Genomic DNA, 22,199 nt, shown 5'->3' with positions numbered 1-22,199 from the left:
TGCAAGCCCAGAGAGATGTTGAGGTGCAGATACGGGCGGAAACACAGGCGGGCAGTGGTCGGAAGCCGAGGATCGAGACGCGCACGCGGCGTTGTGGCAGATGCGGCGAGCCTGGCCATAATGCACGCACCTGTCAAGGAGTTGCAAAAGTGCCCGAGGAAGACCATTCCGAGTAATTTCAATCATTTTTGTCAGTGTTGGTTGAATCATGTTGAAATTTGTTGTGCAGATGTGTTTTTGTGGGACGTTCGCATGTCTGGGACGTTCGCTTATCATGTACGTTAATTGAGAAAATATATTAACGCATTTCCTATAGCTAGAAGGCCGAAGCCCTTGCAGCTAAGTTTCTTCTCAAATCTACTAGCTAACCTTAGTGATATCTTTGATACTACCTTTGTTAAACAGCAACAGTTATAGGCTCGAATAGGCATAGACTAACCAGGTGACACTGCATCAATGAGGCACAAGATGAAGCTTAAATTGGCTGTCTGAACCATGCGTCATGTGTGTGTGTTGCTTGAAAGGACCGAGGGCTTCGGGACCCTCGCCAGACTCTGCTTTTGGGTAGGTGACGAGTCTTCCACGCTTACTGCATTAGGCAACAGTGCCCAGTCCCTGAATCCAGGTGCCAAAGAGCCAGTTCAGTTCAACAACCTTCGACTAAGCTTTCGACCAACAATAGTTCGAGGCTTAGAAAAAGGTTACTATTAGAGATATAGCTAGAGCCCTCTCAGAGACCCAACTTTAGAAGGCTATAGGGAAGACCTTATACCTATAAGCCTAATAAAGACCTATAGAAGGCTACTATTCCAGATCCTAGCAGTGCTCTACACTAAGTGCCTAGAACTATAATAGTATGTTCTAAGATCCAAAAGGCCAAGATAGTAGTCGTACTAAAGCTAGGGAAAACTCCGGTTACATATAGAATTGCCAAATGCTATAGTCCTATAGCCTTTCTACTTACCTTATATAAGACACTAGAGGCTATAATAGCTGGGAGGATAATAGAGTCTAAAGAGTGGAATGGTCTACTACTTAATGAATAGCTGAGCAATAGCTAGCCGATTTACTGAACTAGCTATACGGCTAGTAGTCACTCAGATCTAAGAGACTTAGAGATAGAAAGCAATTACCCCCTTACTATAACTAGATATATCTAGAGCATTCAATAGAATTTAATTATAGAAGCTACTATCCTAGCACCTCAAGGCTGGTGCTGGGCCAAGATGAAAAAGAGGAGGATAAAGCCGAGGCAGCCCTTGTGCCAAGAGCTATAAGCCTGCTAGCCAGGACGTCATTAATAGAAGGCTTATTATAGGCTTTTGACTAGTTGGTAGGTTATGTCACGGTAGGCGCAACTGACCACTGAGTAACACCCTCAAAGAGGGACTGTGTGTCACGAATATGGCCGTATGCAGAAATCTGGTGGGGGCGCGAGGGCAGCGTCCCGAGCTAATCATTTAGAACAGGGGTGTAGCCAATCACGACGGAAGCGCGAAGTCAAGTCTTCGCTCCATGGAAGGAGCGATGGGAGCGACAGGAGCGAACTTCACTCCTTACGCTCCTAAGGACAGTAGGAGAGGAAGCTGTATATGTCACAGGATCATAGTAGGTCTGGGAAGATAACTGCATTGCTCTATGAGAAGGGAAGGAAGCTATGAATAGATAGACCTGAAGCTAAGTGCAATGTGCCACGTGACCTAGGGATCGACGGTCCAGTGCCGTGACAGTATATAGTCTACGATCCTCAGAGCCCACAGGCATCCCAGTAGCTTCCTCAGTAAACAATACAAGCAGTCAGCCACATCTACTGTTGAGACAATTGCTTGTGCACTTATTGTGAACCCTTTGGCTTCACCGAACCTCACTCTGTTATCAATTATAACCTTCAGGAGTCCCCTTTCAGAAGTTGAGGCTTTGAGATTCGTCACACCGTGGTTCGAACTGTCCAGTCGAACCAGGAGCTGCGCATATGAACCCACAGTGTCACTACCCATGACAGGTTAACTGCAGAGAATTGCAAAGGCTAATACCCCTCTACGGAAACTAAACAGGGGGTCCAAGCTCACTGGTGGACTTAGGAGGTCCAATAGGCTACTTGGAAGGCTAGAGAGGCCGAGAGGACCTACAAACAAGGTCCTAGAGGCTTTCTCAAACGAAGGCTCAACTAGAGCCTCCATATACAGTCAGCGACTATACGGCTAGCCAAGATAAGGATTTGGAGGTCTACTCTATAGAAGGCTACGGCAGATTCTAGCTTTCTATAGAAACTAGAAAGATGGACTCGCACAAAGAGCTTCCTGCCTATCGAGCTACTGAAACTGCCACTACTTTTGTAGAGGCCTAGTGTGACGAATCTCGAAGCCCCTGTAACGGGCTGGGCCCGGTGTGAGCCTCGGCGACTCTCGGCCAGAACTAAGACCGCTGATGAAGCTATTCCCACTCGCCCCACAGCACACCGAATCTTCTAGTAACGCGCTCAGACCAGCGCGCCCACGAGGATAAGTATGCATGCGAGCTACCAGAGTCTATTGTCTCTCCTTTTCTTCTCCAAGTTCAGTGTACTCGTAGAGTCGACACCAGCTAGTTGCAATATACTACCTATGACCGTTACAGCCTGTCAGAGTGCAGTATGGGGCAGCTGCGCTGTGACCCACATATAACCCACAGGATTTCAAGGTCGGAGCGACTTGCGATTCGACACCCTTTTTCAGGGAGATACGACATAGCTGAGTGGGTTGGTTGTGCGCGTATCCTCACACAGCCCCAACTTTTGTAAGGGACTCCTGAAGGTTATAACCTGTCAACGGAGTGAGGTTCGGTGAAGCCAAAAGGTTTACAACAAGTGCACAAGCAAATGTCTCAACAGTAGGTGTAGCTGACTGCTTGCATTGCTTACTGAGGAAGCTACCGTGATGCCCGTAGACCTAATGATCGTAGACTATATACACTTTCTTCTCCAATAATCTTTGGGGAGCGCTGGGAGCGTTCGACGCTCCCATCGCTCCCAAATGGAGCGAAAACAGGAATTCGCGCTCCCTTCGTGTTTGGCTATACCCATATCCTAAATGATTAGCTCGGGACGCTCACTTCGTGCCCCTCCAGGTCTGCATGTGTTGAACTGAACTGGCTCCTCGGCACCTGGATTCAGGGACTGGGCACTGTTGCCTAATGCAGTAAGCGTGGAAGACTCGTCACCCACCCAAAAGCAGGGTCTGGCGAGGGTCCCGAAGCCCTCGGTTCTTTAAGCAACACACACACATGACGCATGGTTCAGACAGTCAATTCAAGCTTCATCTTGTGCCTCAATTGATGCAGTGTCACCTGGTTGGTCTATGCCTATTCGAGCCTGTAACTGTTGCTGTCCAACAGCATGCGGCCATATCCGTGACATGTATCTTCTCCTTCTTCCTTTCCTTAGCTTTCGATTAGCAGAATTGAGTATTATTTGCAGCGCCCTCAGTGCCTCGCTTGTATATTGCTCGTCTCTCACAGTTTACAAGAATGGTGATTTAGTGGCTACTATCTCTAGGAGGCTCCTAGGGTATAGACTAGCTGTATGGCTAGAACTAGGCTAGTTCGATAGCCTAGTTGGCTATCTACGCCTTTCTTTTCGCTATAGTAGGTAGATCCAGGACTTCAGACTAGTATAGGGGAGACAGAGGTTTTTTGTCTAGCCTTACAGGCATGGTTTTCCTTTGTAATCAGTGGTAGGGGTCCGGCGAGCCCTAGGGCATAGTGTAACGGTCTCAGGTAGTATATTGCAACTAGCTGATGACGACTCTACGAGTACACTGAACTTGGAGAAGAAAAGGAGAGACGACAGACTCTGGTAGCTGGCAAGCATACTTATCCTCGTCGGCGCGCTGGTCTGAGCGCGTTGCTAGAAGGTTCGGTGTGCTGTGGGGCGAGTGGGAATTGCCTCATCAGGGGTCTTGGTATTTGCCGAGAGTCGCCGAGGCTCGCACCGGGCCCAGCCCGTTACACATAGCGCTGTAGGAATAATAATAATATTTCAGAGGCGGGGGCCGTCATTTGCAAGTCATCCGGCGGATCACCCATCGAAACTGCCCTGAGATAACACATCGTTAACCAATGAAGAATGAGAAGAAAATTTTGAAACGAAGATGAGAGGTTGGAAAAAAGAGATTTGATCTTACCTTAATACCAGCTAGTTACACCTATGTTTGTTACTGAGGTCCGCGCTAACAAACTAGGGCTGAATTGTACTCGATCGACCCCTTTGTTACACCTAGCCCTAAGTCTAGCCGTTTGACTGCGAGGACATGTATTGATCCCAAATTTGTGCTATGCAATGGTATGTCGTGCCTGATTCGAGTTCAATAATCCAATCCCCAGCTGCCGTTCCGAAATGACCCTCGAAAAACCCAAACTCCAGCCGTCTAGTACCCCATGACTGACTTGACGCTGGAAAAGAGAGAAACAAAACGACGAGGGACCAGCTTGCTCTCCAGGGAGTCGCACTCTCTCGAGCCTTGAATCCTCGGCTCAGTTTCGCCAACCGCGCGACGTTATCAAAACTCACCAAACATCGCCCGTTTCTCAATCTCCAATCAGGTGCCCCGGCATTTCCACTGGCTGCCCGGTCATCAGCTTGCGACACGTCGTCAATAACCCCTAGTGTATCGGCGGGAGAATTGGCTAGCACCGCCGCGACTACCAACCGAGCTGATGCTCTCTGAGGGCGCGATGCTGCAGGCGTCGTCCCGGGTCGACCTGCTCCCGTAGCTGCTCATCTGCTCAACCACCTCCCAGTCGCCCGATCCGACGGTGCTTCTTCCGCCAACGTCGCTGGGGGGCAGCGGCACGTTGCAAGCCGACATGTAGGAGCTGCCGCGAGGCGGACCGGGGACGTAGCCTTGTGTGTTGCTCCGGCCAGCAGCAGAAGGGCTATAGGCGGAGTAGCCGGTCGAGGAGCGGGCATAGCTCGAGACACGGCTCGGAGGCGGGGCGCGGGAGCCTCCACTCGTTCCCATTCCGCCGACGACGGTCGATCCACTTCCGCCGGCCGACGCCGCGGGTTCCCACTTGGCGTAGCCGGACTGCACCAGCACCTGGACGCCGGCGGGCAGCGCCATGTGGCCCGAGCCCTGCGTCATCAGAATCACGTCCTCCTCGGTGCCGGTCCGCTCGCCGCGGAGGAAGACGATGCTGCGGCAGCCCCGGAAATGGAACTCGCGCTCGTAAGGTTCGGGCGCATACTCGCGATACTCGTGTCGGTCGTCGCGCGGGTGGAAGACGATGCCGGGCCTCGGGTGGTCCGTCCACCGCCTTCTCTGGCAAGTCCGGTGTGTTAGTTGGCTGAACACACCAGAAGACTTAGCAAGAGGGGTTTGAATGTAAACTTACAAGTTCCTGGGCGTCGATCATGTTGGTTTGCGCGTGGAGAGTTACAGCTGGAGATGGTGAAGTTCGGGTTGTCAGTTGACATGAATGTTTGTTTGCTGCTCTTCGAGAGCAAGATGAGACAGAGTCGTCATGCCGGAGAAGTTTGAGCCGTTCATTTAAGGGCCTTTTGTGTCAAGACTTGTCGATGCGAGCTGTCCATGCCCAAGAGGGTCCCACTGCCGTGAAAGGGGTTAAGGTCAGGCTCTCCGGGGGCCCAGGGATTGTAACCCAATTGAGGGCTACAAAATATTGTGTAGGAGCCAATAGAACTGTGGCAACGTCCCGACGACAGCTTTGGAGTCCGACAACTCACCCGTTGCGAAGCGGACCATGGCCACTCGGCAGGGGCCCGTCACATGCAGGCGAGCGTGACGTGGCGGGTCCTCACCGACAATTCGACTGGCACCTTAACAGCGCAGTAGACTCAGACCACGGCCGAGTCAACATCCCCAACAGGGCGAACACGCGCGGCCACTCTTGATTGGGCTCTTCGACTCAGGTCCCAGGTATGGCCCATTAGGGCAGCAAAGCTGAGAGCGCCGTGGGCTAGGCTAGGGCGAACGACAATTGCTCTGTGGGGGATTGGGACTGGACTGGAAACGAAAGCGGGGAGAGCATGAAGCACGGTGTTGCACGTACGCGCAAGCAGGGGGTTGGGCAGCGCTTGGGCTCGCTACCTCGGGTTGCCGCTGGCATCCCGTTGGCTCCGCGAATCCCATGCCGAACCGGCGCCGTCGAAGACTCCGTAAATTGATTGCAGCCAGTGGTCAAGCCGCCGAGATTGAGCACAGAGGAATTGAGATACGGAAAGAGGATACCCAGGAAACAGAGGAGGGAGGATAGGCCGGGCAGTCCGGGCAGTCGGGCACTCCGAGCATCCAAGGACTCAAGGAGCTCTCGGACCGACTTTGTTGGCTGCCAGCAGCAAGCCTGGACCATCCGACCGAATGCCACAGTTCCATGTTATCTGACCCGTCACGCTAGTCTGACGCCTCCAGTAAGCCAAGAAGTAAGCAGAGACAGGAGGGCACAAGGCTCGGACACCAGCAGCTTAGATACGACTCAGCGCTCCCTTGGCCACATCGCCGGGCTTGCTCCTCTCAGACATATTCCGCTCGCTGCTGAAAATCAAGCAGACGTGGTTGCTCACGGCCACAAGGTCACCGTGCTCGTCCAGCAACAGCACCTCCATGTCGAACCGGCTGTCCTTGATTTGCTTTGCCTGCATCCGCACGTGCAACCACTCAACACCATCCTTCGGCAACGCCTTTTTCACTTCCAGGTTCAGCACCACGGTCGGGTACCAGAATCCTGTCCACTCGAACCCAAGGTCAGAAGGAACCACCTCATTCCCTCCTTCCCCGGCGTCCTTCTCCTTGGCTCCCTCATGGAACGACCGCTGCACCTGGATCATATACGGCCAGCAGTCAGAAACGAAGGCCAGCGCAGCAGGGGTAAACCTCTCGCCCGATGCCAGCCGAACCCACTTGTCGAGGATTGTCCTAGTGGGCTGCCCGCCGCGAGGATCGTAGTAGACGCAATTGTTCAGGCATCGCGCATAGTTGGGCGGGCTTCCGCCGTTGACAAATTGGAAGCGAGCCCAGTGAGCATCGTGGTCTTCCCTCAAGGCAGCGAAGTCTGGCTTGGGCGGCGCCGCCATCGGTGGGTTATGCAGACTCTTGGTAAACGCCGTGGGCAGGGAAATGCCTCTTTCCTTGCCGAGGTCCGTCATGATGAGGTACGCGGCGATCTCTTTGCGTGTAGAACCCAGTGTGATCCACGGGGCCTCAGACAGCAGGGCGTGTTGGTAGAGTGTGACATGTAGGGTGCTCAGCTGGCGGCCAACCTTAATGTCCTCGATGATGATGATCGCCGGTCCCGTCTCAGTTCTGCTCAGAAGCTGAAAGTGAGCGTTCAACACGTCCTTTTGGCCTCTCCCTGTCTGATGGAGGGCTGCGGCTCCGAGAATACAGGAGGCCACATATCCTCCGTTTGGTACTGTGCGACATTGCAGTGTCAGTCTCAAATCTTTCTGGTGATGTTATAGCAATGACATGAGGCACGCGACTTACCGGTCCCTATGCAGAAAGAGTCGACGAGGATCGCGCCGTAGGTGTGCGAGTCAAGGCGTTGAACCTTGGCGGCCTCCCGAAAGGGAGGGATGTTGCCGGCGGTTCTGGTGTCCATAGCGGTGGGAGACACTCTAGCGCTAACCTTCTAAGGGGAGCTTCTGGCGTTTCTTTGCTTTGCTGGAGAATGAGACCAAAAGATTCTCCACGACGTTACTGACTTGGGGGGAGGGGGGGGAGCCTGACTGAGCAAAGAGTTGAGTAATCCATGGATTACGTACCTACCTACCCTAAGCCTCGGTTAATGGGCTGGGATTCCGAGGAACAACGAGACGAAAATATCCCATGAAGGGACACACCAAAACAAATCATAGGACCTATGGGCAGCAAAACATATTGAGACGGCCAAATCAGGCAACCACGCCGACATAATAGCAAAAGGATGGATGCACCCGGGATCGAACCGGGGACCTTTCACAAGGCGCAGTCGGAGAATGCGAAGCGAAAATCATACCACTAGACCATGCACCCCACTTAGTGAATTTAGAGACGCGTTTAATATTTTCAATGATATTAGAAAAGGAGCTCCGAACGGCCGTCCGGGGTTGGAGAGTCAAACTTAAAAGGAATGGCCGTCACAACATCCTCTTCCGATCACACAGGGTTGCTATGTGCCATGTCGTTGACGATCACCTCTAGTGGAGACAATGCAAGACAAGCTGTGCATGCTTCAAGGAGGACAACATATCATTAACAGGGAAGGTGTCGAGATAAACGTGGCACCTTTTCGTCAAATTGGCTGAGCGACGCGGCCGACATGCAGCCATATTGCCTCGAGGATGGGTTCTTGCATGTTTTATTTCACCCATACTTAGGTATCTAAGAGAACGAGGCTCCCCCATCAGCAGCCTCATTAACCGGTACCCATGATTGAGAGCACGCAACCACTGCTGGGCATCGCGGCCACAGTCAACCCCTTGTTACCCAACGCCACCCGCAACCACATCCTGTCCCAGTTTAGAGGGTGCCAGCAGTCTTGAAGTCCTTGAGACATTCGGCCACCCGGGCGGACATGGTCTTCTCGCCTTCACGAACCCAGACCTGCAAACGTTAAGACAAGCGATCAAAGGGACTCTGCTGGAGGGAGAACACATACTCTCGGGTCGTACTTCTTCTTGTTGGGCTTGTTGGGACCCTCAGGGTTGCCGACCTGGGTCTTGAGGTAGTCGATGTTCTTGTTGATGTAGTCACTATTGCGGTCAGGAAGACGCCCTGCTGAGTTGCTTAAAGGGGAAAACTCACCGAATGCCGGTCAGGTAGGCCCACTGCATATCCGTGTCGACATTGACCTTGACCACGCCATTCTGTGACATGTCAGCCGCCTGTGAGTGCCACTGTTTACTGGCACTTCTTACGCTAATGGCCTCTTCGTACTCCTGCTTGCTTGAGCCGGAGCCACCGTGGAAGACGAAGAAGACTAGCATATGTCAGCATTTTCCCCTGGCGTCGTCCTCACGTTTGAGCTTACCAGGCTTCTTGTCGGTGCCGCCCAGCTTCTCGGAGACGAAGGCCTGGTGCTTGCCAAGGAGTTCCGGGTGCAGGCGGACGTTGCCAGGGGCGTAGACGCCGTGGACGTTGCTGCCAAAGCATTAGCACTGCGGTAATCCTCGATGGGATGGGGAAACGTTTATACCCGAAGCCGGCAGCGATCGAGAAGTACGGCGAGATAGGGCGGAAAGCTTGCTCGCTGTCGAAAGGTTAGTACGTTGTTCGACGCGGGAGAAAGAAATAGAAACGCACATCTGCCAGATGTCCTCGGGCCTGTCGCTTGTCAGTATTTCGCGTGGAATCTTTGGGTGCGATTGATGATACATACTGAGTGTAAAGAGAGGCGTTGTCAACCTGATGTTAAAGTCAGTATGGGCAGCTCATCAAGTCCCTGTCGGCCAGAACATACGCCGGTGTTGTCGACACCGTCCTCCTCGCCACCCTGCGGCCATCGTTAGCGTCATGTTCCAGTGCAAATGCCCGCCGGGGAGGAGGTGCGGGCGGGGCCAGGTGACCGTACCGTGATGCCAATTTCCATCTCCAGCCACTGCTTCATGGGAGCCATGCGCTTCAGGTACGAGACGCAGGTGCTGATGTTCTCGTCCACTGGCTCCTCTACCCGCGTTGTAAGAGAACCGTACTGCTAGTGGAAAGCGGGCTGTGTAAGAGGGGAACATACCAGACTTGGAACTGTTAGCGCAATATCCAAAACAAACCAGAGCAGAAAAAACATACCAGGTCAATCATGTGCGAGGAGAATAGGGGAACGCCGTTCTGCTTGAAGAACTTCTCGTCCTCATCGAGCATGCCATCGAGCCAGGGGAGGAGCTTCTTCGCGCAGTGATCAGTGTGAACTGCAGACAGCATGTCAGCAACAGCAGAGGGCGAGGGGCAGCAGGGCACGTACGGACGACGGGAATACCGTACAGAGGCGCGACAGCGCGGATGTAGTGGGCGGCAGCAATTGCACCGCCAACCGACGCCTCCTGCTTCTCGGCGCTGTTCTTGATGCCCTTGCCGGCGAAATAGGCAGCGCCGCCCTGGCTTGTTTGCAGACTATTCACAAATTCCAATCAATATCGCCTCGAAGACGGTCATGAATGGGGACGGGAACGGAAGGGTCTCGGCGTACATGATCGGGGCTTTGGCATCACGAGCAGCCTCGAGAGCAGCGACAACAGTGCTGCTGGAGGTGACGTTGACGGCAGGAATGGCGAAGCCCTTCTCACGTGCATACTGGAAGAGTTTCAGCACATCGTCACCTGTTCCAATGTCAATCTCGGTCCTCCTTCCGATCTCGGCGAGGTGCTCGCACCGTAGATGACGCCGACAGGCAGGTTGAGTTCCTGTGCAGAACAACTGTTAGCGAAAAGGCTGCATCTTATCGATGTGCGTACGAGGGACGGCCCGAGCCGATGGTTGGTTCGTTGCGTACCTCGAGAAGACCCATTTTGGCTGTAAATAGGTTGTTCGTTGATCAAACAGAAGACGAATTGTTGCGACGGCGGGGTAAGTTGAGGGGTGTGAGATTTGTTTGCTCGCGATTCTAGGGGAAATGCTGAGCTAGGAGTTCTGTCGAACGCAGCCCGGAAGAGTGAAAACACTGCCGAGTTTCGCACAAACAATCTGCCGTCGCCGGTGAGGGATTTGTATGACGCAGGCTTGATTCTCGGTGGGGGTTGATTGCAGATGAGCTCTGGAGCTCAACTGAACAGAATTGGTGGAAGTTGCTCCTTGCGCGCCGCGGGGCATAGTGGGGCACACTGCCGATTCGGACTAAGGCGCCGCCGGGATTTTACGTCACGGCGGCGCCAAGTTCCACACATCAACTTTGAGAGCAAAAAGATGGTTTTGGTACCCTATTTCGAGCCAAAGGTACCTATAGGCTCCAGTCTTACACAGACTCAAGGCACGGCATCTGTCTGAACTGACAAAAGCAATCCTCCCATTACTTAATGAATCAGTGTCCAAGGAAACTCAAGTTCCGGGAAACCTGTAAGAGATGCAGTGCCATCGGGGCCGCCCACTCGGTACCCGATCAAGCATCGGAATCCGGGCTTGGCCCGGCACAAGCCGGGACGGTCACCCGCTACAGAAAGACCTCGATTGAGTTCCAACTTGATCCAGGTGATACCAACTAACGTGAGACACGATAATACTCCGGAATGACCAACGATGAGCAGCTAGAGGACGTGCTGGTGATTGATAGACCTCGGTCCGAGACGGGGTCACGGTCGGAGGAGTCCTGAGATAAGTCGATGATTAAACCGGCCCTCAGCAAATCTCGCCCCGTACGTTCTTGGTCCAGGCGGGCGAAAGATGCCTGCGCAGTTATGTGGCAAGGAACGAGGCTGAAGTTCAACAACGGATCGCCATGAGGGACTTCATTGCATAAGAGACTATAGTGCGGGCATCTCATAACCTTGCTGACACTTGTCCAAATTCTGAAGTTCAAGATACACAACAAGTGATCAATCAATAGCTTACCTCCAGATACAACTGGGGAAAATACTCGCACAGAGGGACAATGGCTCGCCAGAGAAATGTTCCAGCCATGTTCGTTCCCCCAGTTCGGATATCCCCAAGAGTAACGAGGGCGTTGACTACAGTAGCACTCGTACCCAGGCAAGCAGAGGGGCTACCGTGTGGTTGGAGTAGGCTCCGCGCAACCACACGGAGGAACCCGCCATCTGTCTTGCAGGTCTGTTGAACTGCGATGCCGAGGGAGCCTGTTCGGCGTCCGTCACCGCGAACTGCACGCTTTCATCGCAGTGAGCAGCTGTCTTATTAGGTGAGGTTAGCTGCGAGTATATGCTCACAGACCTACGCCGCGAGAATCATGTATGCTTATTGCAAAGAGTAACCGCACTGTTAGGTGAGGAAACTCTGAGTGCTATACTCACATGCTTTCACGGCAAGAACTATGTATACCATCGTTGTGAACATATGCTGCATTACATGGAGATAGGTGTGGGTAGATACTCACAAGGTCTGCCTTACAAAACTGTTAGGTCTATACTCACTGCAACGAGTATCGCTTGTATTGACCGGTGACATCCGTGAGCGTATACTCATAACTAGCTTTGCAGGGTGAAAACAAATGACCTCACACTACTTGAGCGCGCCAGCGGCCTTCATCTCAGCTGCCCTTGTGGCCCTCCACCCTGGGCACGTTCACTTCATCAGGAGGACTGCCTTCAGTATGTATAGTCAGTCTTTACCCATTGGTATCACCTTTCATAGAGAATCAAGAATATGACTTAAAAGAGTTGATACTGTTAAAACCGGGAAGCTGGAAGGCTCAACTCGGCACCGTGTTCCACATCTCTTGGTCAAAACTGTCCAGGGGGGCTGTTAGGGTGCCTGAGCAAGAAAACCAGGGCAGTCTGGCTTTTGAATCTCATCGCTTCTCATGAATTGTCGTTCAAAGCAACAGCCGCACCACTTGCCGCAACTTAGCCCTGGAAGAACATATCCCGACTCCCGAGCAAATATAGTACGTCTCCAAATCAGTCATTGATCGTGAAATGCATACAGTCATCCTATTTAGACACTCCATTCGCCTTCATCCAAGCACGATCAACCACATCTCGTCAAGCCCTCTCCCTCCTCTTGATGCGTATCGTAGCCTGGAGAGGTGGCACCCGATTCAAGCCAAACCAAGTGTTGCGTGGTCTCTCCCCACCAAGCTCAACATCGTAATTGAGCACAAGATGGGCCAGCATGAGCTTGAGCTCGTTGGCGGCAAAGAAGCGGCCGGGGCAGGCATTCCGGCCGTGACCAAAGGCCAGGAAATCGGTGCTTGTCGTGGCAAATGCCTTGGCAGCGCGCTGGACATACTCGATGCTGGCGTCGCTGCGCTGCTCGGCGAAGCGGAAGGGCTTGAACTCGTCGGCGTCCGGGTATACGGCGCTGTCGTGGAAGATCGGGTAACTGGGCACGCTGACGGTGGCGCCGCGCGGGATGCGGATGCCGTCGGGCGTCACGAGGCCGTCCTTCGCGGCCACGGCGCGGTTCAGACCGACGGTGACGAACGAGTTGAGGCGCGCCGACTCGCGCATGACGCTGTCGAGCTTCTGCATTTTGGCCAGCGCTCGCTTATTCCACTCGCCACCGTGCTCGGCCAGCACACCCTCGATCTCGGCCCGAAGCTCGTCGATGTACTCCTGCTTGGAGGCGGCCAGTTCCAAAATGGCACTGGTGATGGTGAAGGACGACGTGTGGATGGCGGCGAAGTTGAGCAGCAGGATCCGGCCGGCCAGAGTGGTTGGCTTCCAGAGGTACGGGTCGCCTATCTCCTTGGCCTGCTTGATGGTCCACTGGAGGAAGTCGTTGGGCTCGGGGCCGAGGGCCTTGTTTTCAGGATCGCGCCGACGGGCCTCGTAGTCGGCCAGCCGTTTCTCAATCTCGGGCACGACGATCTTCTCAAAGCGCCGCGTGCGCAGGTGGATGGGTATCGTAAGAAACCACGCCACGAGTGGCCGCACGGGTTTCCACACCATGCGCAGTGCTGTAGAAGTCAGGGGCACGTCTTGGGCGTAGCCCATGCCTTCGACGAGCAGGGCCGGGTCCCGACACTTTGGCTTGCCCAGGAAGACGCGGTTCGTGACGCAGCCGACAATCTTGCGCAGCGTGTCGTAGACACACACCTCCTGGTACTCGTCGGGGCTCCCCCACCGCTGCTCGAACGCCCAGGCTGTCTCCTCGGCCACGTCGGGAACGAGGTTGCCAATCTGATTGGTCAGGGTCGTGGTGATGAGCTTGTGGTGCACCGGGTTATGCACGAGATAGGGGTCGGTGCAGGTGTAGTCTATCTGGAGCGACTCGATGGCCGCGGCGTGCATGTCGAGGACCGAGTCGGGCTGGTCGGTGACGAACTGAATCTGGGACCGCGGCAGCAGGACCATGTTGGAGTTACCGATCAGCGGCATGAGCACGGCCTGGTCTCGGAACTGCTCGTCTGCCTGCTTCACGGCCGCCTTGAAGTTGAAGGTATTCCTCCACATAGCCTGGTAGAAGGGGAACCAGTCTCCATCTCTGGCACCCACGACGGGAAGCTTTGGGAGCTTTGGCCCGGCAAAAAAGAGCTGGTGGATCAGGTAGGCAGCCACGGCCACGGCCGGCACCAACACGGCCGGCCGCAAAAAAAATTCCGTCATGGTGTTGAGCGCCAGGCTCGAATCGTTGCTGGAGGGTGATACAGCTTGTCTCCTCGATCCAAAATCCCTCGCGGCGGTGCTTCTTGGCCCTTTCGCAAGTGTGCCGATTGTGCTCAGATTTTGAACACCAACGTTATTTATCACGCGCGATTGCAACACCGACACAAGGTCTGGCGGTGAAGGCGAGGAAAGACACCGGTCGAGAGTGATGTGTATGGATATTATGGGGTTCGAGAGGAAGGTGGAAGAAATGGACGCAAAGCGGTTTTACACCCAAAAATTCCATATTGTATTACTCAGATTCTCACCCCACCACTGCCACTCAGCAGCAGCACAGGATCGCGAGCAATCTGGGTGGCGGCGAATGGTCTTAGAGGAGGTTGCAGCAGCTCCATGTCTGTCAAGACTTATTGTCATTGGCACTAACCAGATCAGGCAAGGTCGTGTCAGCCGAAGTCTCGGCTCTTCCAGTTCCCGTGTCGCTTGAACCCCACCTGGCCCAAGACTCTCCAGTTAAGGGCAGGTGTTCTCACTTTCGATTCCCCATTATCCCATGCTCATGATTCGCTCGCTGCAAAAGTTCCCTCAGGTACTGCCGTCGAGGGTGGGATTCGCTTCCTCTCCATCGGAAGACACATCACCGAGAACGCGCTGATTGTTTCTGCCTTGAACAATGGCACCCGCCGCCGATTCCTTCCATTCACCTCGCTTCGTTCAATGCTGCTCGATCGCCAGAAGAAGTGAAGTTCCGCGCAGCAATCAAGTCGCAGTTGCGGCACGAGAATCACGCATCGTGATGGCTCAATTGGCCAATGTGGGCGGTTTGTTGACCTTGAAAGTTCTATGAGTATATGCTCTATGCTCACAAGTATCTTCGCCTAGAAAAGGGAATACTCGTGCCCATAAGTATCCATGGTTTTGGCAGCGCGAACTTGTCAGTGTATACTCGCAGTTCTTGTGCCACAAACAGCAGTCTACACATCGCAGTGGGTATCCATTTTTACAAGCCGATCATGCTCGTGAGTATAAATTCCAATAGAATCTTGGAAGCGGTAGCTCTAGTCTGAGTAGGATTGATAGGATGATTTACACCTGTTTGAAACAACACATGAGCATCGCCCTCAACCGTGACAAGTCGGCGCTTCAATGTCCGATGCTCCAGGACTAAACTGAAGTCAATCGTTTCTTGTCGCTAGCTCAGACGGACCCACAAGGGACGGCTTCTACCGCATGAGGAACACCGTTTAGTGCTCGATGTTGAACTCACCGGCAAGAGTTCTAATAGATCGAACCGGATAGACAAGCTCGGCTTCAACAAGCGGACCCCGAGCTAAGCTGTTTATTACCAACATGATCAAGACCACATGCTGGCCTTCGTACTCGCTTCTCCCATCTCGGTTGATTTCATCTCCTCCACTAAGAAGATCAACGTTTTAGTCTCTCCAATCTCTCTCACTTTTCATCTCAGGTCGTCAGATATCTGGCCGGGGATGATTGTAGTGGTTTCCGCACCCCCACATGTCAATTAGCCCTTGATCCGTACCCTCTTATAAAAAGGTAGATGCCAGTTGTGACGTGACCCTGAGACTCGAATCTTCTCGTTCGGCAAGAATGTCGTAGGTTGGATAGAGTGGCCCCGCAAAGGGTTCCTCAAAGTAGGTGAACGCTAACCGTAGGCATACTCTTTCCAAGCAGAGACCATGTGCACTGACCACAGTCACTAAGACGAGTACTTAGCTCAAGCATCGCTTCCATTTCAGCTTATTTTACCTTGTCTGACAGGCACATTCGCCTCTTGGGGCCCTTGAAAACCTGGGGTTGCTTTGCCCTAATTATTAGTACCGTGTCATTCCTAGCTCCGGCGGCGGTTTCTGATTTTGACACCTATGAAGCAGTATGCCGGATACACTGTCGAAGATACAATGCGAGCCAATGCTTAGAATGATTAACAGCAGAATATCGGACGTTAAGTAGGCAATATCTAAAGATTGCGGTGCATTCTCGATAACCGTAGATACGTAGCTGTTGTTGGGCAGCCAACAGTTACATGCACAAGTAAGCTTAGATCAACCAAATGGTATTGAACAGATTGAGGTATGAAACGAAGCTTGAATTGGAGTCACGATTCCAGAGTGACCACACAAATGAAGGATCAAGATAGTGGGTTAGGGTGCCTCAGAATGTCCCTTTTTTCTTCTTGGAACAAATTGTCCTCTCTAATCCTCCCAGGGGAATTACCCCCTTATATAGAGACAGTGTGCCATGATATTGACGTTTATGTCAGGAACTGCGTCATTGTGATGGATCTGTGTTGACTGAGAGTCTCGCATTGAACATCAGTGCTCAGTCCGTGAATCTTGGTGCCAAGGAACCCACTCAGTTCAACAGCTGTTGGTCATTCTAACATGTTCGATTGGTTGCTAATATGTGTCACGGGCAGGCGCAACTGACCACTGCGTAACACCCTCAAAAGAGGGACCGTGGTTCGAACTGTCCTGTCGAACCAGGAGTTGTGCACATGAGCCTCACACTGTCACGACCCGTGACAATATGCGAGCGAAATACGGTATCATTGGTTGCGACCTCTACAACTTCGACGAAACCGGCTTTAAGATGGGCGTGATACGGCTTGGGATGGTAGTTGCGCGCTCCGATCGGGTCGGCAAACCAAAGGCCAATTCAGCCGGGCAATCGAGAATGGGCGATAGCGATTTGCAGTATTGCTAGGGACGGCTATATATGTAACGGGCTGGGCCCGTGAAGGCCTCGGCAAACTCTCGGCCAAGACTCGAGATTCGTTGGACTTCTATCTTGTTCTAAATCAGCGCACAGGCCAAGGATGTGGAGGTATAAGATGGCATGTATCTTGCATAGTCTTTTACTCTTTTTCTTCTTCTCTCTCCATCCGAGGCAAACTCGTAGAGTCGTTACCAGCTAGTTGCAATATACTCCTGGGACCGTTACAATATAGTACCGCCTTTCTTGGTGGTGAAGGGCCGTTTCCACCTCGCTAGCTGGTACTCTAAGCACCAGATACCCGACGACTAGACCGGCGCAGCCAATGGATGGGCAGATAATAAGACTGCTCTAGATAGCTATCGCATTTGATGAGTATACTAAACACCGTCGGAAAGGTATATATCGAATGCTAGTACTTGACGCCCACGAGAGTGTGAGGATACGCGCACAACCAACCCACTCAGCTATGTCGTATCTCCCTGAAAAAGGGTGTCGAATCGCAAGTCGCTCCGACCTTGCAATCCTGTGGGTTATATGTGGGTCACAGCGCAGCTGCCCCATACTGCACTCTGACAGAGAGCCACATCAGCGCTGGATTTGACGCCTATTGCAAGGAGAGTAACATTATACTCGATGTTAGTTGTTTTAGCGTCTTGAAGAAGAAATATAGTGCCGAAATCGAGCTCTTTATCGGGTGCGGATCGCGTATATCACCAAGCTCAAGGCTTTCCTTATATTCAAAGCCGCCCTCTACCGGACTTTACCTAAGGAAACACTCTTAAAGGTTTTTCGAGGGTCTGGACTTATCCCCTATGACCCGCAGGCCGTGCTTTCGAAACTGGATATCAAATTGCGGACACCAACACCTCCTGGGGCCCCTGATAGACCACGAACACCAGAGGTTTCCAAGACGCCCCAAACTATGTCACAAATGAACCAACGAGAGCCAACAGCGGCGGCTTACTTGCAGAAGCCAGTTGGGAACGTAGGACGTTCTGAGCCAATCACTTAGGACCAATCGGAACGAGTCCTAGAGGTGCTCCAGAGAGCTCTCAGGAGCATGAGAGAGCACCAGTGCAAGGCCAATCAGAGGGCGCTCTAAGAGGCTCTCGAGATGTAACGGGCTGGGCCCGGTGCGAGCCTCGGCGACTCTCGGCCAATACCAAGACCCCTGATGAGGCTATTCCCACTCGCCCCACAGCACACCGAACCTTCTAGCAACGCGCTCAGACCAGCGCGCCGACGAGGATAAGTATGCTTGCGAGCTACCAGAGTCTGTCGTCTCTCCTTTTCTTCTCCAAGTTCAGTGTACTCGTAGAGTCGTCATCAGCTAGTTGCAATATACTGCCTGAGACCGTTACACGAGAGCACCATAGAGCATTGGCTCTAGGTGGCTCTAGAGAGCACGAGAGCAACCAAATGCATCTAGTATATAGTCACTCGTTCTGGAGGACTCTGGGAGTTCTCCAGTAAGCAACTCAAGTGCAAGATTGTCAGTACCCTTGGACATTGCTTGTTGTGAACCCTTTGGCTTCACCGAACCTCACCCCGTTGTCAAGTATAACCTTCAGGAGTCCCTTTCAGAAGTTGGGGCTTTGAGATTCGTCACAAACTACCACAAGGCTCTTTCGCAGTCTGCTCTTATTACAGATCAGATTGCGAGACACCAGGAAAGCTCTCCGACTCCGATTTTAGCCGCTGTCGACCAGCTTTCGAAGGGAATGCAAGCGGTTTCCTTCCCATCGGGTTAACGTTATCCTATGGAGGCCGAGGTACGGACACTTCAGGAAGCCAATGAAGTACTCTCCAAACGCTGTAGAGCCAAACGGACGCGTCTCTAGGATGTCGGGGCTGTTGATAGAAGCCAAGCTAGGGAAAAATGGCAGAGTAAAGTTTGGTGGAAGAGGAAGGACGCGTCGAGGAGGGAAATGAAGGGCCATCAAAGAGGCGTCGGAGGGGTTCGCGGCTCTGTGGCATCTGCCGTAACATTGACCACAGTGCAAGGACATGCTCGGAGGTTGGAGAAATAGATGGCCCAAGAGATTTTGAGTAGTTTCAATTGATCGCATTAGATTCTGGTGGACTTTTGGCAATTTGCAGTGGTGTGGTCTAGAAATGTGTCCCGCTCAATGGTGGACCACCTTAAGCTTGAGTAGTGCAGAGAGGTGCCGTACGAAGGTTCGGTGCTGTAATGTGTGTGGCAAGCCAGGCGTAATGCCCGCACTTGCCAGGAGGATGCAACATTATTCGATTCAGCTGTTTCCGATATAATTGTGGTTGGTTCCTAAAGCTGTTGGGTAAAATTCAGATGGTTATCGCAAGGGTAGTTAGGAAAAAGTGCGGCGCTCGCTTATATGGGACCTTGGGCTTTTTGACCTCAGCGCCTCCCCGAATCTGCTCTCTGCCTGTGTTTGGACTTTTGTGAAGGGTATCTAAGAAACCCGGTCTTTCTAGCACCTGGGATAGCGTCTCGACCTCTTCTCTTACAATTCTCGCAAGCGGGCAGCTCACCGGAGAGTATCTCGACCTCTGCTGTCTTCTTTTCAGGGGTCTTGGAATGCCTGTCCTGCCTCCTGAGTTACTGAGTGTTCGCATTCAGCACACCAGACAGCTCTCGAGCTTTCTGGGCCCTGGCATTTTGTGTAACGGTCCCAGGAGTATATCGCAACTAGCTGGTGACGACTCTACGAGTTTGTCTCGAATGGAGAGAGAAGAAGAAAAAGAATGAAAGACTATGCAAGATATCTGCCGTATTATACCTCCACATCCTTGGCCTGTGCGCCGATATCGTACAAGATAGAAGTCCACCGAATCTCGAGTCTTGGCCGAGAGTTTGCCGAGGCCTTTACGGGCTCAGCCCGTTACATTTTGAACACCAGACAACAAGTGCTGCCGACGTCTAACCGTCCTAAGTTAATTCCCCAGCCTCTCGTGCCCTTAGCTCACCAGACAGCATGTTAACCTCCACAGTTCTGACATTTCAATGAATGCTCATAGTGTTGAGCTTCTGAAACTTCGGCCTACTATATTTACGAGTATCTGCCTACAGCTCACAGTATCACGCGGTCAAACCCGGGACAGTTAACGAACTAAATATCCCTACCTGTAGAGGAAGAAAGTTGTCGGTATATACTCAAGGAATTCTGCAACGTTACCAATTCAGATATATTACTCATGGCCATGAGCATCCCCTTCTTGGGGCCCCAGGCATTTTTGAGTGTATACTCACAATTTCCCACTAGCCAAGCAATGTATATTCATAGCCGACACTGATCGTTTCCTTGATTGTCGATATGGGTTTTTCACCCGGCCCACGAGGGCGCGGTTTTCCTGTATAGTAAGTTGTTGAAGGTCCGGCAAGCCCAAGGGCACAGCGGTGTAGGAATAATAATATATTCATAGCCGTGAGTATTGCCGTCATTTGCCCAAGATTCTATGAATATATATTCACGGCCTTTCGCTCTTTGAAACTGGTAGCGAACATTATCGGCGAGTCGTGGATATCAACAGTATATCCGTGTCATGAACCAACCCTATATCGAGGCCTGGTGGGGCGGCGGAAACCAATGAAGAGGCGTAACACCAGGGGAAAGCTGAGGTGGGGCCTGCAAGAGGGATTACCCCTCTCCACCACTTACATTATATCGTCAGTTACCACGAAATTTGAGCGAAATTTAAAGCTACCTTGTTCAGAATGGGGAATACTGTTGCATTACTACTAGTACACAATACGATGCTCCTGCACTACGCTTGCACCGTTGCACGGCCGGCCGACCGGCCTCGCCTTCCTTTCTGTTCGCCCGTAGACGCTTGCAAAACTGGTCAAGGGAGCAGCCCGTCCGCTGCTGTTGCATGTTGACGATATATATCGCCGCCTGCTCGCCGATCCGCTGCGCTTGTGCGACGCGCTGGATCTCCTTGATGACCTCCAGCCGCAGATGATACCACTGCAGCTCGCTCCGCCGCCCTGCACGCCACCGGCTTCCCCATTTCCTGTCGAGGGCCGCTATGGCCGGCATTCCCCGAAGGCCGACGGTCCATTCGTGCCAAAGTCCCTCTACCGTCTTGACGGCCCTGTACATGCGGTATTGTGGCGGCTGTGGCTCCGGCGCGTCGTCCGTTCTCGCCGGGCCGAGGCTCGTTGCGCGGTTGCTTTCGCTACTTGACTGGGTAGCCGTATACCGGCTCTCCCCCCTTTCTTTTCCTTCCGGTCGCGGCGGTAAGACTGCGGCGGCCGCGGCGGCGACCACCTGCGAACCGGCTGCTTTGACTTCGAAGGTAAGTCCCGTGGTGAGAAGTGTCTGGAGCCGCGCCGACTGGGCCGTAAGTATCTGGAGCTCGGCCTTTAGTTCGGCGCCCCTGGCCTCGCTGCGCGCGTCCATAGTCTTCAGATAGTCGGCCAAAACCGGCAGCGCCTGGGCTATCATGGCCAGCTGGCTCGGCCGCTCTTCCCCCTGTGCAAAGGCCAAGACCTGTTGTGCGTATGGCCGGTACGCCTCGTGCTGAAAAACCGGGTGGTTCCACACCGGGTTGTCGGGGAACTGCGGCATAAGGAGCGCCGAGTCTTGCAAGATCACTTCGCGCAAGTAGAATAGCAGGTTTGTCAGGCCCATCGCCGCGAGGTCGTTAATCTGATGGGCGCCGGGGCCGAACCGGCCTTTCCAGCGCTCTAGCCCGGGCGAGATCATCGGCCGGACTAACGACCGTAATAACGTCTTCTACGGGCGGCTGCGGCACCGTCGTTATCGCGGCCGCGGCCCTCCTTTGTTTGGCTTTCGAAACCATGGCTGTGGATGCTCGGCGATGTGAAGGAGGAGGAGCGAGGAGGAGAGGCGTCGCGTGACGGAGAGCTGGGGCTGGGGGCCTATAGCTGCTGTAGTGTAGGGTTCCCAGTCAGCGAGATTAGCGCCTCTGGCAGTGGCTACCCTGCTGGAAGGCGCTGTAGCCCGCCGCTAGGCCCCGGCGAGGTCAGCGACGAGGTCAGCGACGAGGTCAGCGACGAGGTCAGCCGGTGTGGTGGAGATACGTCAATCCTCACCAGCTTAACCACTGCGGCCTGGTGGAGATCTGTGCATCGCATGTTGGGCTGGTCCGTGCGCGCCAATGGTCAGCAGGTCAGCGACCGTGCAGCGGATTGGTGAATACCAGCGAGTCGTGGCCTGAGGTCATTTTTTGCAGGTGCAAAGTAGGAAGAGTAACCTAGGAATTGCTAGTGCACTTTAACAATTCCAGGGTACTTGTTTTCGTCTGATATACAATAAAAATACCTGACGCC

At 53.2% G+C, this 22,199-nt stretch overlaps 6 protein-coding genes and 1 non-coding gene across 7 annotated transcripts; 1 reads left to right on the top strand and 6 right to left on the bottom strand.

Moving 5' to 3' along the window:
- Positions 1–4,628: 4,628 nt before the first annotated feature.
- Positions 4,629–5,391, bottom strand: N657DRAFT_658028 (uncharacterized protein; the record flags this gene model as incomplete). Its single annotated transcript, XM_062794852.1, has 2 exons — positions 4,629–5,297; positions 5,371–5,391. The coding sequence occupies 2 exons, from the start codon at positions 5,389–5,391 to the stop codon at positions 4,629–4,631; spliced, it is 690 nt and encodes a 229-aa protein (XP_062644764.1).
- A 1,069-nt stretch (positions 5,392–6,460) lies between these two features.
- Positions 6,461–7,596, bottom strand: N657DRAFT_636050 (uncharacterized protein; the record flags this gene model as incomplete). Its single annotated transcript, XM_062791392.1, has 2 exons — positions 6,461–7,407; positions 7,482–7,596. The coding sequence occupies 2 exons, from the start codon at positions 7,594–7,596 to the stop codon at positions 6,461–6,463; spliced, it is 1,062 nt and encodes a 353-aa protein (XP_062644763.1).
- Positions 7,597–7,921: 325 nt separating this feature from the next.
- On the bottom strand, positions 7,922–8,009 carry N657DRAFT_t122. The gene has a single exon. It is a non-coding gene; the product is annotated as a tRNA-Ala (tRNA).
- A 409-nt stretch (positions 8,010–8,418) lies between these two features.
- N657DRAFT_648359 (uncharacterized protein) lies at positions 8,419–10,699 on the bottom strand. Its single transcript, XM_062793500.1, is given in 16 exon segments — positions 8,419–8,579; positions 8,635–8,728; positions 8,781–8,842; positions 8,894–8,955; positions 9,007–9,116; positions 9,172–9,225; positions 9,279–9,299; positions 9,355–9,380; positions 9,436–9,468; positions 9,547–9,636; positions 9,743–9,751; positions 9,762–9,880; positions 9,934–10,082; positions 10,159–10,288; positions 10,342–10,372; positions 10,462–10,699. 16 exon segments carry the CDS (start codon positions 10,474–10,476, stop codon positions 8,496–8,498), a joined length of 1,089 nt encoding a protein of 362 aa, XP_062644762.1. The 5' UTR covers positions 10,477–10,699; the 3' UTR covers positions 8,419–8,495.
- A 1,920-nt stretch (positions 10,700–12,619) lies between these two features.
- On the bottom strand, positions 12,620–14,301 carry N657DRAFT_665731 (cytochrome P450; the record flags this gene model as incomplete). The annotated part of the gene is made up of 4 exons (XM_062795306.1): positions 13,605–14,301; positions 13,502–13,575; positions 13,311–13,378; positions 12,620–13,195 (listed from the first exon to the last, which is right to left on the bottom strand). The coding sequence occupies exons 1-4, from the start codon at positions 14,183–14,185 to the stop codon at positions 12,620–12,622; spliced, it is 1,299 nt and encodes a 432-aa protein (XP_062644761.1). The 5' UTR covers positions 14,186–14,301.
- A 1,908-nt stretch (positions 14,302–16,209) lies between these two features.
- On the top strand, positions 16,210–16,557 carry N657DRAFT_648357 (uncharacterized protein; the record flags this gene model as incomplete). Its single annotated transcript, XM_062793499.1, has 1 exon — positions 16,210–16,557. A coding segment is annotated over exon 1 (170 nt), but the record flags the coding sequence as incomplete, so codon positions are not given.
- Positions 16,558–20,613: 4,056 nt separating this feature from the next.
- N657DRAFT_623982 (uncharacterized protein) lies at positions 20,614–21,942 on the bottom strand (the record flags this gene model as incomplete). Its single annotated transcript, XM_062790703.1, has 2 exons — positions 21,331–21,942; positions 20,614–21,225 (listed from the first exon to the last, which is right to left on the bottom strand). Exons 1-2 carry the CDS (start codon positions 21,610–21,612, stop codon positions 20,614–20,616), a joined length of 894 nt encoding a protein of 297 aa, XP_062644759.1. The 5' UTR covers positions 21,613–21,942.
- Positions 21,943–22,199: the final 257 nt, after the last annotated feature.

Source organism: Parathielavia appendiculata (assembly GCF_033297405.1).
Source record: "Parathielavia appendiculata strain CBS 731.68 unplaced genomic scaffold N657scaffold_13, whole genome shotgun sequence".
Classification (NCBI taxonomy): Eukaryota; Fungi; Ascomycota; class Sordariomycetes; order Sordariales; family Chaetomiaceae; genus Parathielavia; species Parathielavia appendiculata.
The sequence above is the reverse complement of the archived record's forward strand: the minus strand, read 5'-3'. Positions and strand labels throughout refer to the sequence as shown.

What these genes read in the sequence shown, in the direction of transcription:
- N657DRAFT_648359 (XM_062793500.1), bottom strand. An exon ending in GATGCCAAAGCCCCGATCAT is followed by an intron (nt 10,083 to 10,158) that starts GTACGCCGAGAC and finishes ATTTGTGAATAG; the next exon opens with TCTGCAAACAAGCCAGGGCG. An exon ending in ACGGTGTCGACAACACCGGC is followed by an intron (nt 9,381 to 9,435) that starts GTATGTTCTGGC and finishes CTTTAACATCAG; the next exon opens with GTTGACAACGCCTCTCTTTA.